This window comes from Mustelus asterias, chromosome 8 (genome assembly GCF_964213995.1).
Source record: "Mustelus asterias chromosome 8, sMusAst1.hap1.1, whole genome shotgun sequence".
NCBI lineage: Eukaryota > Metazoa > Chordata > Chondrichthyes > Carcharhiniformes > Triakidae > Mustelus > Mustelus asterias.
The window spans coordinates 71,279,667-71,293,682 of NC_135808.1; the positions used below are offsets into that span (position 1 = coordinate 71,279,667).

General features: G+C 44.0%; 1 protein-coding gene across 3 annotated transcripts in view; it reads right to left on the minus strand.

Moving 5' to 3' along the window:
- The window catches only part of dennd1b (DENN/MADD domain containing 1B), a 296,649-nt gene extending 283,244 nt beyond the window's left edge, over positions 1–13,405 (minus strand). The window contains exons 1-2 of one of the 3 annotated variants that reach the window (XM_078218144.1): positions 12,886–13,405; positions 4,214–4,278 (exon numbers count right to left, since the gene is read on the minus strand). In XM_078218144.1, the coding sequence (XP_078074270.1) occupies positions 4,214–4,219 (6 nt within the window). In that variant the 5' untranslated portion in view covers positions 4,220–4,278; positions 12,886–13,405. The remainder of the gene's footprint in view (positions 1–4,213; positions 4,279–12,885) is intronic. The other 2 variants (XM_078218142.1, XM_078218143.1) reach the window with 2 other exon arrangements.
- Positions 13,406–14,016: the final 611 nt, after the last annotated feature.

A 14,016-nucleotide genomic window follows, 5' to 3' on the forward strand; every position in this document is an offset into this window, starting at 1 on the left:
TTTAATGCATGGAGTGCCAAACAAGTGGCTGCTATGTCTTGGATGGTGTCAAGCTTTTTGAGTGTTGGAGCTGTAGGTATCTAGGCAAGTGGAGGCTATTCCTTCAACTCCTGACTTGTGACTTATAGATGGTAGACAGGCTTTTGGGGCGTCTGGAGGGGAGTTCTGCATCCCAGAATTCCCAGCCTCTGATAGCCACCGTATTTACAACCTAAGCCCGTAGGTATTGCTGCAGGCAGGCACAGACAGCTACAGTATTGAGGAGTTGCAAAGCATAGAAAATAGAAACACGAGTAGGCCAATCAGCCCTTCGAGCCTGCTCCGCCATTCATTTTGATCATGGTTACTTACTGACTTCAATACCCTGATTCCACCTCCCAACCCCCCATATCCCTTGATCCTTTTAGCATGAAGAGCTATATCTAATTTCTTCTTGAAAACAGACAACGCTTTGGCCTCCAACCACTTTGTGGTAGTGAATTCCACACATTCACCACCCTCTGGGTGAAGAAATTTCTCTTCACCTCAGTTCTGAAAGTTTGAGGATAAGGGGTAAACCTATGACCCCCTAGTTCTGAACTCCCCACCGTTGGGAACATTATTTCTGAATCTACCCTGATTAATCCTGTTAGAATTTTATAAGTTTCTGTGAAATCCCCTCTCATTCTTTTAAACTCCAGTGAATACAATCCTAACCAAATTAGTCTCTCCTCATATAACAGTCCTGCCATCCCAGGTATCAGCCTGGTAAACCTTTGTTGCACTCCCTCTATTCAAGGACATCTTCCTCAGATAAGGATACCAAAACTGCACACAATACTCCAGGTGTGGCCTCACCAACACCCAATACAATTGCAGCAAAATATCCCTAACCCTATACTCAAATCCTCTCGCTATGAAGGCCAACATACTATTTGACTTCTTTACTGCCTGCTTACTTTCAGCGACTGATGCATGAGAACACCAAGGTCTCGCTGAGCATCCATCTCTCCTAATTTACACTCATTCAAATAATAATCTGTCTTCCTATTATTGCGACCAAAGTGGATAACTTCACATTTATTCATATTATACTGCATCTGCCATGCATATGCTCACACACTCTGCCTGTCCAAATCACACTGAAGCATCTCTGCATCTGCTTCATAGCTCACCCTCCCACCCAACTTTGTATCATCTGCAAATTTGGAGATAATGCATTCAGTTCCCTCTTCCAAATCATTGGCATATAATGTGAACAGTTGGGGTCCTAGCACAAATCCCTGCAGACCCCACTATTCACTGACTGCCAATCAGAAAAAGAGCCATTTATACCAATCTTTGCTTTCTATCTGCTAACCAGCTTTCTATTCATCACAAGACATCACCTGCAACCCATGTGCTTTAACTTTACATAGTAGTCTGTTATGTGAGACCTTGTCGAAAGCCTTCTGAAAGTCTAAATAAACCATATCCACTGGTTCTCCTCAGTCACCTCGACAAGTTACTTCCTTAAAGAATTCTAATAAATTTGTCAAGCATTTTTTCTCTTTTGTACATCCATGCTGACTTTGTCTGATTATTCTGCAGCCTTCCAAATGCTGAGTTATGAAATCCTTGATAATAGTCTCTAGCAACTTCCCCAGTACCAACATTAGGTTCACTGGTCTATAATTCCCTGTTTTCGCTCTGCCTCCCTTTTTGAATAGCAGGCTTATATTAGTTACCCTCCAATCTATAGGAACCAGTCGAAAGAATTTGTAAAATAACCACCAATGGATCTACTATTTCCAGAGCCACTTCAGAACATTGCAATTGTCAGCAAACATCTCAGTTCTGACCTTTTGACAGACTTAAGTAGCTGAGGATAATTTTGCTTTGGACACCACCCTGAGGAACTCTGGGGCTTAGATGACTGGTCGTGATTGTTGGAAGCCTTGTCCTTTTGTGCTCAGTATGACCCCAATCAGTGGAAACTTTGCCTCCCACGTCCATTGGCTGGAATTTTTCTCAGGGTCCTTGGTCACACTCTGCCTTGATGTCAAGCATAGTCACTTTCACCTTACCTCTGGAATTCAGCTCATGCCCATGTCTGGACCAAGGTTGTAACATTCCACACACTACAAAGGACGGAAAGTAGAACGTGCGACTCAAATTGGGCTGGTTACTTGATCTTTCTGCTGACATTTCCAGTCTGCTTCACAATAAAGTTTAAAAGAGGCTATGCTTGTAGTATGTAACATTAAATTGTGTGTGCAACTAGTTCTGATGTAATGTGGCATAGAATGGCTACCTATGAAATATGATTAGAATGAGAGATTCTTTTGAAACTGAGTGGCCCTGGAGCAATCCATATTAAGCTTCGGTAAGCACGTTGTTGCTCAGCAAGTGCTGTCCCATGGAACTACTGTCCCATGGAACTACTGATAATAGTTCCCATCACTTGATTGATGATTGAGAGTTGACCAATGTGGTGGTAAATGGTTGGATTGGATTTGTCCTGCTCGGTGGGTAGGACATACCTGGGCAATTTTTGCACATTGCCAGGTAGTGGCCAGTGTTACAGCTTTATTGTAACAGCTTGACTAAAGTTGCAGCTTGTTCTGGAACATGAGTTTTCAAACTGCAGTAGGGATATTGTTAGGGACCATAGCCTTTGTTAAGTGTCCAGTGCCTTCAGACATTTTTTGACATCATGTGAAATCAATGAAACAACCTGAAGATTGGCATCAATGATGCTGGGGACCTCCCTTGGCACTTATGGCTTGACAATGGTTACAAATTCTTCAGCCTTGTCTTTTGAACCTCTATGTTGGGCTCCACAAAAATCAGGCTGAGATTGAGACTCCTCCTCCAGTTACTTGTTCAATTGCCCATCAACATTCACCAGTGGATGTGGCAGGGTTGCAGAGCTTAGATCTGATCTGTTGGTGTGGGATCACTCAGCTCTGTCCTTAGCATGTTGCTTCTGCTCGATTCCTGTGTTGTAGCATTGCTTGATTGGCATCTTATTTTTAGGAATGCCTGGTGCTGCTCCTGCCACACTTCCCCACATTCATAGAATTCCTCCACTGCAGAAGGAGGCCATTCGGCTCATTACATCTGCACCGACTCTCCAACAGAGCATCTTACCCAAGCCCACCCCCACCCTATACTTGTAACCCCATGCATTCAACCGCTAATTCCCCTAACTTGTACATCTTGGGACACTAAGGGATAATGTAGCATGGTCATTCTACCAAAGCTGCATATATTTGGACTGTGGGAGGAAACCCACAGACACAGGGAGAACATGCAAACTCCATACAGATAGACTCCCAAAGCTGGAATCGAACCCCAGTCTCTGGCACTGTGGGGCAGCGGTGCTAACCACTGTGATACTGCATTGTTTATCTTCACACAAGAAATGATTGAGTTTGTTTCGAATAACTTATGAACCTAAACCTGAAACTATCTGCTCAAATTAACCTACGAATCTGGTAACCAGTGTCTGTAGCCCAACTCTAAATCATTGAAGTACACACAAAAAGAAGGAGCCCCAAGGCAATGCTACTCAAATCCATCTAGTCAAGCGAACTACCCTGAGTTCCTACACATTTTTATCCAATTTGCTACCCTTCCTCTATATCCATACCCTTTAACCCTCCACAACAACTTCATGACAGTATACCACATTCAGTGCATTTCTACATTTACCATACTAGTCACCTCCTCATCGGATTCTCCAATTCAAATTGCATCGATTCCACATGCAAGGGATGGCAGAGCAGATATTGTGACTCAAATTAAGTCAGTGACTTAATATTTCTGGCAACATTTCCAATCTGCTTCACAATTTATGCTGAGAAGCTAAGCACACAATATGTAACATTAAATTTTGTTTCTGTGATTTCGCAAACTAATTTTCAAGTAGCGTGTTGTAAAATGGCTATGAGATATGATTAGAATGCGATTTGTTTTCCCCAGACATAGCCACCTACTTCAGAACTTCGAACTTGAATGGGAGACTGGTCTAAATTTCTCTTATGAAACAATTTTCAACTGTGAACACATTTCCCAGATCTACATTTCTTCTGGGTGTAGCATGGAAACTCTACAGGAACGAAGTTAATGAGACAGAGCCACAAGAAATGAAAGTAGTAATGCCAGCAGACAAGTTGCATGACAATTCTTCAATATTTTAACATTTGGCACAAAATATCAAACCCAAGACAGGACTTAAGATGCAAGATACCTTCATTTTCAGAAGCAGGGCAAGTCACCTTGAAGACCAGATCAAAGGTTCTTTCTGGGCTCTCTCTGTTAAAGAAATAAAGTAAAAAGTTGATTCATCAGATTGAGCATATAGCTTTGCTACCTCAAGCTACTGACAAGAATACTTAAATCTATTAGAAATGTGAAAGCTAACAAACACTTTACCAGAACCTGGCATGACACCCCAATTTTCACATTATCAACTCATGATCTTTCAATCCGATTAGGATTTCATGGCATTCCAAAGCAGTATAACTATCAAAGATTTTAAAACAAGTGTTCAACTGAATGTGCGTGTAAGAACAAGAGCAGGCCAATAAGACTCTCTCATTCTGTCATTAGTTGCATCATGGTTGATCTCAACTCCATTTACACACTGTTGATCCATATTCTTTGACATCCTTCTTAACAAATCATCATTGATGTGAACCTTGACCTAACATTCACCACCTTTTTGGCGGGAACGTGTTCCAGACCATTACTAACCTTATGTGAAGAGATACATGTTAATTTCATACTTGGCTCGCATTTTAAGGTTATGCCCTCTTGTTCTGGATTTCACCCACCTGAAGAAATAGTTTCTCTTTATCCATCCTGTCAAAATCCATTTTATCATTTTATTTACCTCAACTAGATCAACCTTCAATCTTCTAGATCCAAGGAAAAGTATGCTAAGTTTATGCAACCTATCTGAACCCTTTTACATTGCCATGTCCGTGCTGCACCCCTTACATCTCTGAAGTGCAACTCCCGGTACTGTAAACAGTACTCAAGATGGGATCAGACTCTGAAACTGAAGCATCAATTTCTCTTCATCTTCCAATATCCTTCAGATAACTTCCTACATCCTATTAGCCTTGCTTATTATTTTTGTAGCATTCACAAGCTTTAAAAAGAGGCCATTCAGCAGTTTGAGTTGGCACCAACTCTCCAAAGGAGCATCCCACCCAAGCCCGCCCCTCCACCTTTTCCCATAACCCCATACATTTACCACGGCTAATCCACCTAACCTACACATTTTTGAACACTAATTTAGTAATTTAGCATGGCTGATCCATTTTTCTCTCTGGGATCATTATGGAACACCATTGCGACAGTTTTGCCCACTAATCTATCAATGTGCCTTTGCTCCCATCTGCATCATATACTCTTCCTTCCAATTTTGTGTTATCTGCAACTTCAAATATGCAACTCTATTTCTTCATCCAAGTCATTGATAAATATCTAAAACAGTGGAGTTCACAGTACAGATCTCTGGAGAACACCACAGACGGGATTTTCAAGCCACGCTCGCCCCAAGACCGGAAAGTCCTGCCAGAAGTCAACGGACTTTTGCATGGTCCTGTCCACCTGCTATGATTCCTATGGCACGTGGGAAGGGAAAATTCCACCCTACTTGTCACATACTGATACTTTAATTCCTCGTTGTCTTCGATCCCCCAATCGTAACACCAAATGTAGATAATCTGCATTTATTGCTATGTGTCACTGGTTTCTGTGTTTTACGTTATAAAATAATGAATTAAAGTTTCAGTCTCGAAACTGCCAGTCCTAGCCCTGTGACATAATGCATGCTAGTACCTGCTTAACCAACCACCCTTACTCAAGTCATTGCAAACTATCACAGCGGGAGGACTTCTGCACCAAACAAACAGCTGCTCCCAGGATATCTATAAACCAGCAGGTTTTTAACACAATATTAACAAGGAACAAAATACACTTCCCATGATATTTAGCATCGTTAGTGAACTCAAAGTGTTTTCTCCGTTTGCCCTTTAATTATAAATACTAAATTTAAAACAAATGCGTTGCATTTGAAACAAATTACAAAGAAAGAAAACTTTTAGCCTCTTTCATTGGGAGAGAGAAGAAAAACAAGCCACTCAAAAATGACTGAATGCAATGGAGGTACATATAGCAATCAGGTGCAAGAAATACAAATAGAAAAAGTCAATTGATCATCTGCCCCAGATGTCTTTCGGGTGGAATTTAATATTCACTCAGCCTGTGCGAGTTAGTGCTTACGAGTCTTGAACAAAATACTACATGCAATCGGAGTGTCTCTTCAATGATTTCCAAAATGGATGTCAAGTGGAGACAGAAGCAAGACTAGATGATCTACTGCTTTAACATACATATTGTTGCTCATCTCAAAGTACAGTGGGATGCAGGACATCAGGAGCATGTCCAGTTCAACACCTTCATCTGCAAACTGCACGGCTGCAAAGTGACATCACTGCTATTTCTGTCCTCCAGAAGCACTGATCAGGCCAGTGGCACCAAGTTCAGTTATCTGGACCATGGAACAGACTTTTCACTTTTACATACGGAACTTCAAAAGCAATGTTGAGCATGAAGACCAGAAAAGCTTCACGCCTGCTCCGCAGTCACAATCGTCATATGGCAGATGGAGTATAACGTTGGCAAATGCGAGGTTATTCACGTTGGAAGAAATAATAGCAAATTGGATTATTATTTAAATGGAAAAAAATTACAACATGCTACTGTGCAAAGGGACCTGGGGGTCCTTGTGCATGAGTCGCAAAAACTCAGTCTGCAAGGACAACAGGTGATCAAGAAGGCAAATGGGATGTTGGCATTTATCGCGAGGGGGATAGAATATAAAAGCAGAGAAGTCTTGCTGCATCTGTACAAGGCATTGGTGAGGCCGCAGCTGAAATACTGTGTGCAGTTTTGCTCCCCTTACTTGCGAAAGAATATATTGGCCTTGGAGGGAGTGCAGAGAAGGTTCACCAGGTTGATACCAGAGATGAGGGGTGTTGATTATGAGGAGAGACTGAGCAGATTGGGTTTGTACTCGGAGTTTAGAAGGCTGAGGGGTGATCTTATAGAGGCATATAAGATAATGAAGGGGCTGGATAGGGTAGAAGTGGAGAGATTCTTTCCACTTAGAAAGGAAACCAGAACGAGAGGGCACAGCCTCAAAATAAAGGGGGGTCAGTTTAGGACAGAGTTGAGGAGGAACTTCTTCTCTCAGAGGCTGGTGAATCTCTGGAATTCTCTGCCCACTGAAGTGGTGGAAGCTACCTCGTTGAATATGTTTAAGTCACGGATAGATGGATTTCTGATCGGTAAGGGAATTAAGGGTTATGGGGAGCAGGCGGGTAAGTGGAACTGATTCACTTCAGATCAGCCATGATCTTATTGAATGGCAGGGCAGGCTCGAGGGGCTAGATGGCCTACTCCTGCTCCTATTTCTTATGTTCTTATGTCATCAGCAGAAAGTTAGCCTTCTCCTGATGATAGCAAAGATAGAAGTCTCACAACACCAGGTTAAAGTCCAACAGGTTTATTTGGTAGCAAAAGCCACTAGCTTTTGCTACCAAATAAACCTGTTGGACTTGAACCTGGTGTTGTGAGACTTCTTACTGTGTTTACCCCAGTCCAACGCATCCCCACATCATGATAGCAAAGGTGCCATGAAAGAGTCTGCAACCATTTTGATTGAATGCAAGGATGTGGGGAAATGCAACTTTTCCTTTTCCCAAGTAAAAAGCATGTTCTCAAATAGCAACCGTAAATTATGTGCACCAATCTAGAGTGTGTCCCGCCTTACTGTGTTTCCTCAACACAGCAGTGAAAGCAACACACCAGTGAAAGCAGCACAGCAGAACTGCAGACTAGTTATCAATGCAGTATTTCACATTAGCTGCAAAATCACTTAGTTAAAAGCATGTTGGCGTTGCATTATAACAGTCAACTTTAAATTAACAACTCTGAAAAGATTCCAGGTGATTTTTTTGTACTTAAAGTTAAGTAGTGAACAGCCAACCGCAAGTGCGTGCACTCAGTGAAGGCATCCCCGTGCACTCAGTAATAACGTGCAAAGTCATTGAGACCAGGATATCCTCGGTCTTCTTTTATATTCTTTCCTGTGATGTGGGCTTTGCTGGCTTGGCCAACATACCCGATTCAATTCACTCCACATGATATCAAGAAATAGCTGAAGGCATTGGATACAGGAAAGGCCTCAACAACATTCCATAAATAGTACTGAAGATTTGTGCTCTACAAGTTGCTGTGCCCTTAGCCAAGCTGTTCAAGTAGAACTGCAACACTGGTATCTACCCGACAAGGTTGAAAATTGCCCAGGTATGCCCTGTACATACAAAACATGGCTATCCAATCCGGGCATTTATCACCCATGTGTCTACCCTCAATCATCAGCAGACTGATGAAAAGTGTGGTCGACAGTGCTATGAAGCAGCACTTACTCAGCATCAACTGGTTCACTGATGCTCTGCTTGGATTCTGCCAGGGTCACTCAGCTCTTGACCTTATTACAGCCTTGGTTCAAACATGGAAAAAGTGCTGAATTCCAGAGGTGAGATAAGAGTGACTGCCCTTGGTATCAAGGCAGCATTTGACCAAGTGTGGCATCAAGGAGTCCGAGCAAAACTGGAGTCAGTGGGAATCGGGGGGAAAAGTCTCCACCATTGGAATCATATCTGGCACAAAGGGAGATGGTTGTGGTTGTTGGCGGCTAATCATCTCAGCCCCAGGACATCGCTGCAGGAGCTCCTCAGGGTAGCGTCTTAGGCCCAACCATCTTCAGCTGCGTCAACAGTGACCTTCCCTTTATCATAAAGGTCAGAAGTGGGGATGTTTACTGATGATTTCACAATGTTCAGTACCATTTGCAACTCTGCATAATAAAGCAGTCCATAACTGCATGCAGTGAGAGCTGGACAACATCCAGACTTGGGCTAAGTGACACTCGTGCCACACAAGTGCCAGGCAATAACCATCTCCAAAAAATAATTTAAGCATCTCTCCATTAAATTCAATGGCATTACCAAGGTTGAATCCTTCACTACCAATATTGAGAGGGTTGACCAGAATTATTCATAGAATTCCCACAGTGCAGAAGAGGCCACTTGGCCCATTGATTTTGCACCAACTCTCTGACAGTCTTACCCTCTCCCCCACCCTATCCCATTTCCCATGGATAATCCACCTAACCTACACATCTTGGGATACCAAGGGGCAATTTAGCATGGCCAATCCACCTAACCTGCACATCTTTGGGAGGAAACTGGAGCAGCCAGAGGACACCCATGCAGATACGGGGAGAACGTGCAGACTCCGCACAGACAGTGACCCAAACCAGGAATTGAACCTGGGTTCCTGGCAGTGTGAGGCAGCAGTGCTAACCACTGTGCTGCCCCTGAACAGAACCTGAACTGGATCTGCCATATGTAAAGCGTCTGCCATATGTAAAACGTAAAGCGTTTGACAAAGTCCCTCATGGTAGGCTGGTGAAAAAGGTTGGATCTCATGGGATAAAGGGGGAGGTGGCTAGATGGGTGGAGAACTGGCTTGGTCACAGAAGACAGAGGGTGGTAGTGGAAGGGTCTTTTTCCGGCTGGAGGCCTGTGACTAGTGGTGTTCCGCAGGGCTCTGTATTGGGACCTCTGCTGTTTGTGATTTATATAAACGATCTGGAAGAAGGTGTAACTGGGGTGATCAGTAAGTTTGCGGACGACACAAAATTGGCAGGACTTGCAGATAGTGAGGAGCATTGTCAGAGGCTGCAGAAGGATATAGATAGGCTGGAAATTTGGGCGGAGAGGTGGCAGATGGAGTTCAATCCTGATAAGTGCGAGGTGATGCATTTTGGTAGGAATAGTGTAGGGAGGAGCTATACGATAAATGGCAGAACCATAAAGGGTGTAGATACGCAGAGGGACCTGGGTGTGCAAGTCCACAGATCCTTGAAGGTGACGTCACAGGTGGAGAAGGTGGTGAAAAAGGCATATGGCATGCTTGCCTTTATAGGACGGGGCATAGAGTATAAAAGTTGGGGTCTGATGTTGCAGATGTATAGAACGTTGGTTCGGCCGCATTTGGAATACTGCGTCCAGTTCTGGTCGCCACACTACCAGAAGGACGTGGAGGCTTTGGAGAGAGTACAGAGGAGGTTTACCAGGATGTTGCCTGGTATGGAGGGGCTTGGTTATGAGGAGAGATTGGGCAAACTGGGGTTGTTCTCCCTGGAAAGACGGAGGATGAGGGGAGACTTAATAGAGGTGTATAAAATTATGAAAGGCATAGATAGGGTGAACGGTGGGAAGCTTTTCCCCAGGTCGGTGGTGACGTTCACGAGGGGTCATGGGTTCAAGGTGAAGGGGGGGGAGGTTTAACACAGATATCAGAAGGACATATTTTACACAGAGGGTGGTGGGGGCCTGGAATGCGCTGCCAGGCAAGGTGGTGGAGGCGGACACACTGGGAACGTTTAAGACTTATCTAGATAGCCATATGAACGGAGTGGGAATGGAGGGATACAAAAGAATGGTCTAGTTTGGACCAGGGAGCGGCACGGGCTTGGAGGGCCAAAGGGCCTGTTCCTGTGCTGTATTGTTCTTATAAACACAATGGTTAAAAGCAAGTGAGGGGTGGGAACTCTGATTAACTCACCTCCTGACTTCCCGAAGCCTATTCACCATGTACAAGGCATCAATCAGGAGTGTGATGGACTACTCTCCACTTGCCTGGATGAGTACAGCAGTACGTCCAAAATGCTTTATGCCATCCAAGACACAGTTGCCCACTTGACTGGTCACCACAGTAACCAATTTAAATATTCACTTCCTCCATCACTGATGCACAGTATGTACCATCTACAAGATGCACTGTAGCAACACACCAAGATTTCCTCAACAGCACCTTTAACTCCTTGACCTCCATAACCTTGGTAGACAAGGGTAGCAGATGGATGGGAACACCACCAACTGCCAGTTCCCCTCCAAACCACACACATCGCCCTTGCTTCACTGTCACTGAGTCAAAATCCTGGAACTCCCTCCCTAACAGCATAGTGGATGCACCGACACCACATGGACTTTGTGCCAGCAGTTCAAGAAGGCAGCCCACCATCACTTTCTCAAGGGCAATTAGGGATAGACAACAAAAAAAAATGCTGGCCGAGCCAGCGATTCCCACATCCCATGAAATAATTTTTAAAAATTATATTTTGCCTTAACTCCTGAAAAATGGTAGACGAGGACGCCACTGATAATCTGTGGCAACCACTGGTTTCAAGATATGGATGGGACCAGCCTGAATGGTTACAGCTGATTTCTGCTTCTATCACCGTACAGAGCACTGCACTCTGTTGCACACTATTTCTAATGAAAGATTGAAAAATAATTGAAAAATAAGTGGGCGGCACAGTGGTTAGCACTGCTGCTTCACAGCTCCAGGGACCTGGGTTCGATTCCCGGCTTGGGTCACCGTCTGTGTGGAGTTTGCACATTTTCCTTGCGTCTGTGTGGGTTTCCTCCGGGTGCTCCGTTTCCTCCCACAGTCCAAAGATGTGCGGGTTAGGTTGATTGGCCATGCTAAAATTGCCCCTTAGTGTCCTGAGATGCGTAGGTTAGAGGGATTAGTGGGTAGATGTGTAGGGATGTGGGGGTGGGATTGTGGTCGGTGCAGACTCGATGGGCCAGGTGGCCTCTTTCTGCACTGTGGGGTTTCTATGATTTTCTATGAACTCTCAGCGTGAGGAAACAACGTAGTAAACAACACCCTACTCCTCTCTTGCAAGCCACAAAGAAACAACACCTAGTGTTATTTCCACACAGCCCACAAAATCCACAACATTTTAAGATCAGACTTGGCAGAAATTCACTGAAAATTTATCTTTTGACCGCATGCGCCAGAATCTTAAAACTACACTTGCTGGTCATCTCTTGTCACCTTTTATTGGAATTGCTCAGGTGGAGAAGTGTATTTTCAAAATTGTTTGTTTCCTTTATCTGGCCACCCTGTGAACAGCACTCAATTTCCTTCAACATCGACTGAAAAAGGTGTTATCTGTAACATCAAGGGTGACACCCTTACTCACCAAGGGTCAACTGAGTTGTCGGAAGAGAACCATTTCCACCAATACTTCTTCCCCCTCCTGTGGCACAGCACATCACTGGTTTGCCATTCTTAATATATACACTCTGATAGAAAAGATGTCAAGACTACTTCCATAACTGATTGGACTCACTGTTTTATGAATTGCAAATATTGTAGTTTTTGTATTTTCAAAATTGTTTGTTTCCTTTATCTGGCCACCCTGTGAACACACACACACTGTTTATACTATCCTCAGGTTTATTTAGTCGTTCAGATAGGGTCTTAAAACCAACCATACCGGTCTGTTTTTGCAACATAATTGTCAAAACATGGCATATTTCCAAACAGAATAGGATACTCAATAATCACCTTGCTACTAATATTTTCCCAGACTGATCCTTCTGTTTCTTTTCGTGATAAGACAAAATGTAATCATTTGTATGTGAAATACAAGATTAAATTGCAAGTCTAGAGAGAGGAGTGCAGCCTCTTTTAATTTAGTAAAGCAGACAGTGCAGATGTTTAGAGTACATCCTGGTTAAATATGAAATGTTCAGCCTTCACCGTCATCAAGCTGGTTTGGCAGAGAGTGTGTGTGTATATGTGCAGGCCTGAAGCCTCAAGACCTGGACAGATTCACAGGCACAAAGACGCTTTTGCTCTGTATAAAGGATTGCAGTCCCAGTCCCAGCCCAGGTGTACTCCCTCTGCGGGAATCCTCCCCCACCGCCAGCTCTCTCTCCATCCACCCACCCTCGGGGCCCGATCTCCCCACTCACTCACTTCAGTCTACAGTCCATGGTTACGGCATCTCGGTGCGGCTTCCCTCCCCCGCCTGCCGGTCGGTCTCGCCCTCCTCTGTCTGTGTGTCCGGGCCGCGGGGGGAAGCAGGCTCACAGACTGCGGTGCGGCTCCACTCTGCTCCGCGCAACTCACTGAACCATGGTGCTGTTCTGACTGCCGCTTCGCCACGACCTCGCAAACACACAAGACAAACTAGGAAGTTAGGACTCACTGACAGAGAAGGTTGGCGACGTCACCTGACCGTGTCCCACGACAGGAAGCTTTTCAGAGTGAGTTCACTTAAACTAACAGAGGATCAAAGGTATGGGGTGGAATGAATGGGTGACACTGAATCTCATTGTAGTGCACATCAACGGGCGGGCGGATCACTTCAGATAAAACATCCAGGTGTGCAATGTGTGTATTCAGACTTTTGAATGGAACCATCTTATATTGAGTTAACCTTTCTCTACACCCTATCTGTAACTGCAATACTATATCCTGCACATCCTTCCTTCTCCCCATATGTAATCTATGAACGTTATGCTTTGTCTGTATAGTGCACAGTAAACGAATAGTTTTCACCAATACATGTGAAAATAATAAATCAAATTTTATTTTTCTTTTATTACAAAGAATCTATCTCCACTTGGAGAGGCAACGGTTGATCAGGGACAATCAGCATGGCTTTGTCAGAAGGAGGTCCTACATAACAAATTTGGTAGCATTTTTTGAGGAGCTGACTAGGTGTGTAGACAAGGGTAGTTCAGTCCATGCACTTTATATAGATTTCATCAAAGCCTTTGACAAGGTCCTACTTGGAGGACTTATAAAGAAGGCAGATGGGATACAGGGTAATTTGATAAGATGGATTCAGAATTGGCTTATTTGAAGGAGGGTGACAGCAGCAGGCTGATTTAGTGACTGGAGGCCAGTGACGTACCACAGGAATCCGTGCTGGACCCCCTACTGTTTGTCATTTATATAAACCACGTAGATGACTGGGGGCAGGGGCGGCAGGGACTAGTAAGTTTACAGACAACAAAGATTGGCCAAGTGATTAACAGTGAGGTTGAGTATCTTGGGCTACAAGAAGATATAGATAGAATGGTCAATTGGGCAGAAAAGTAG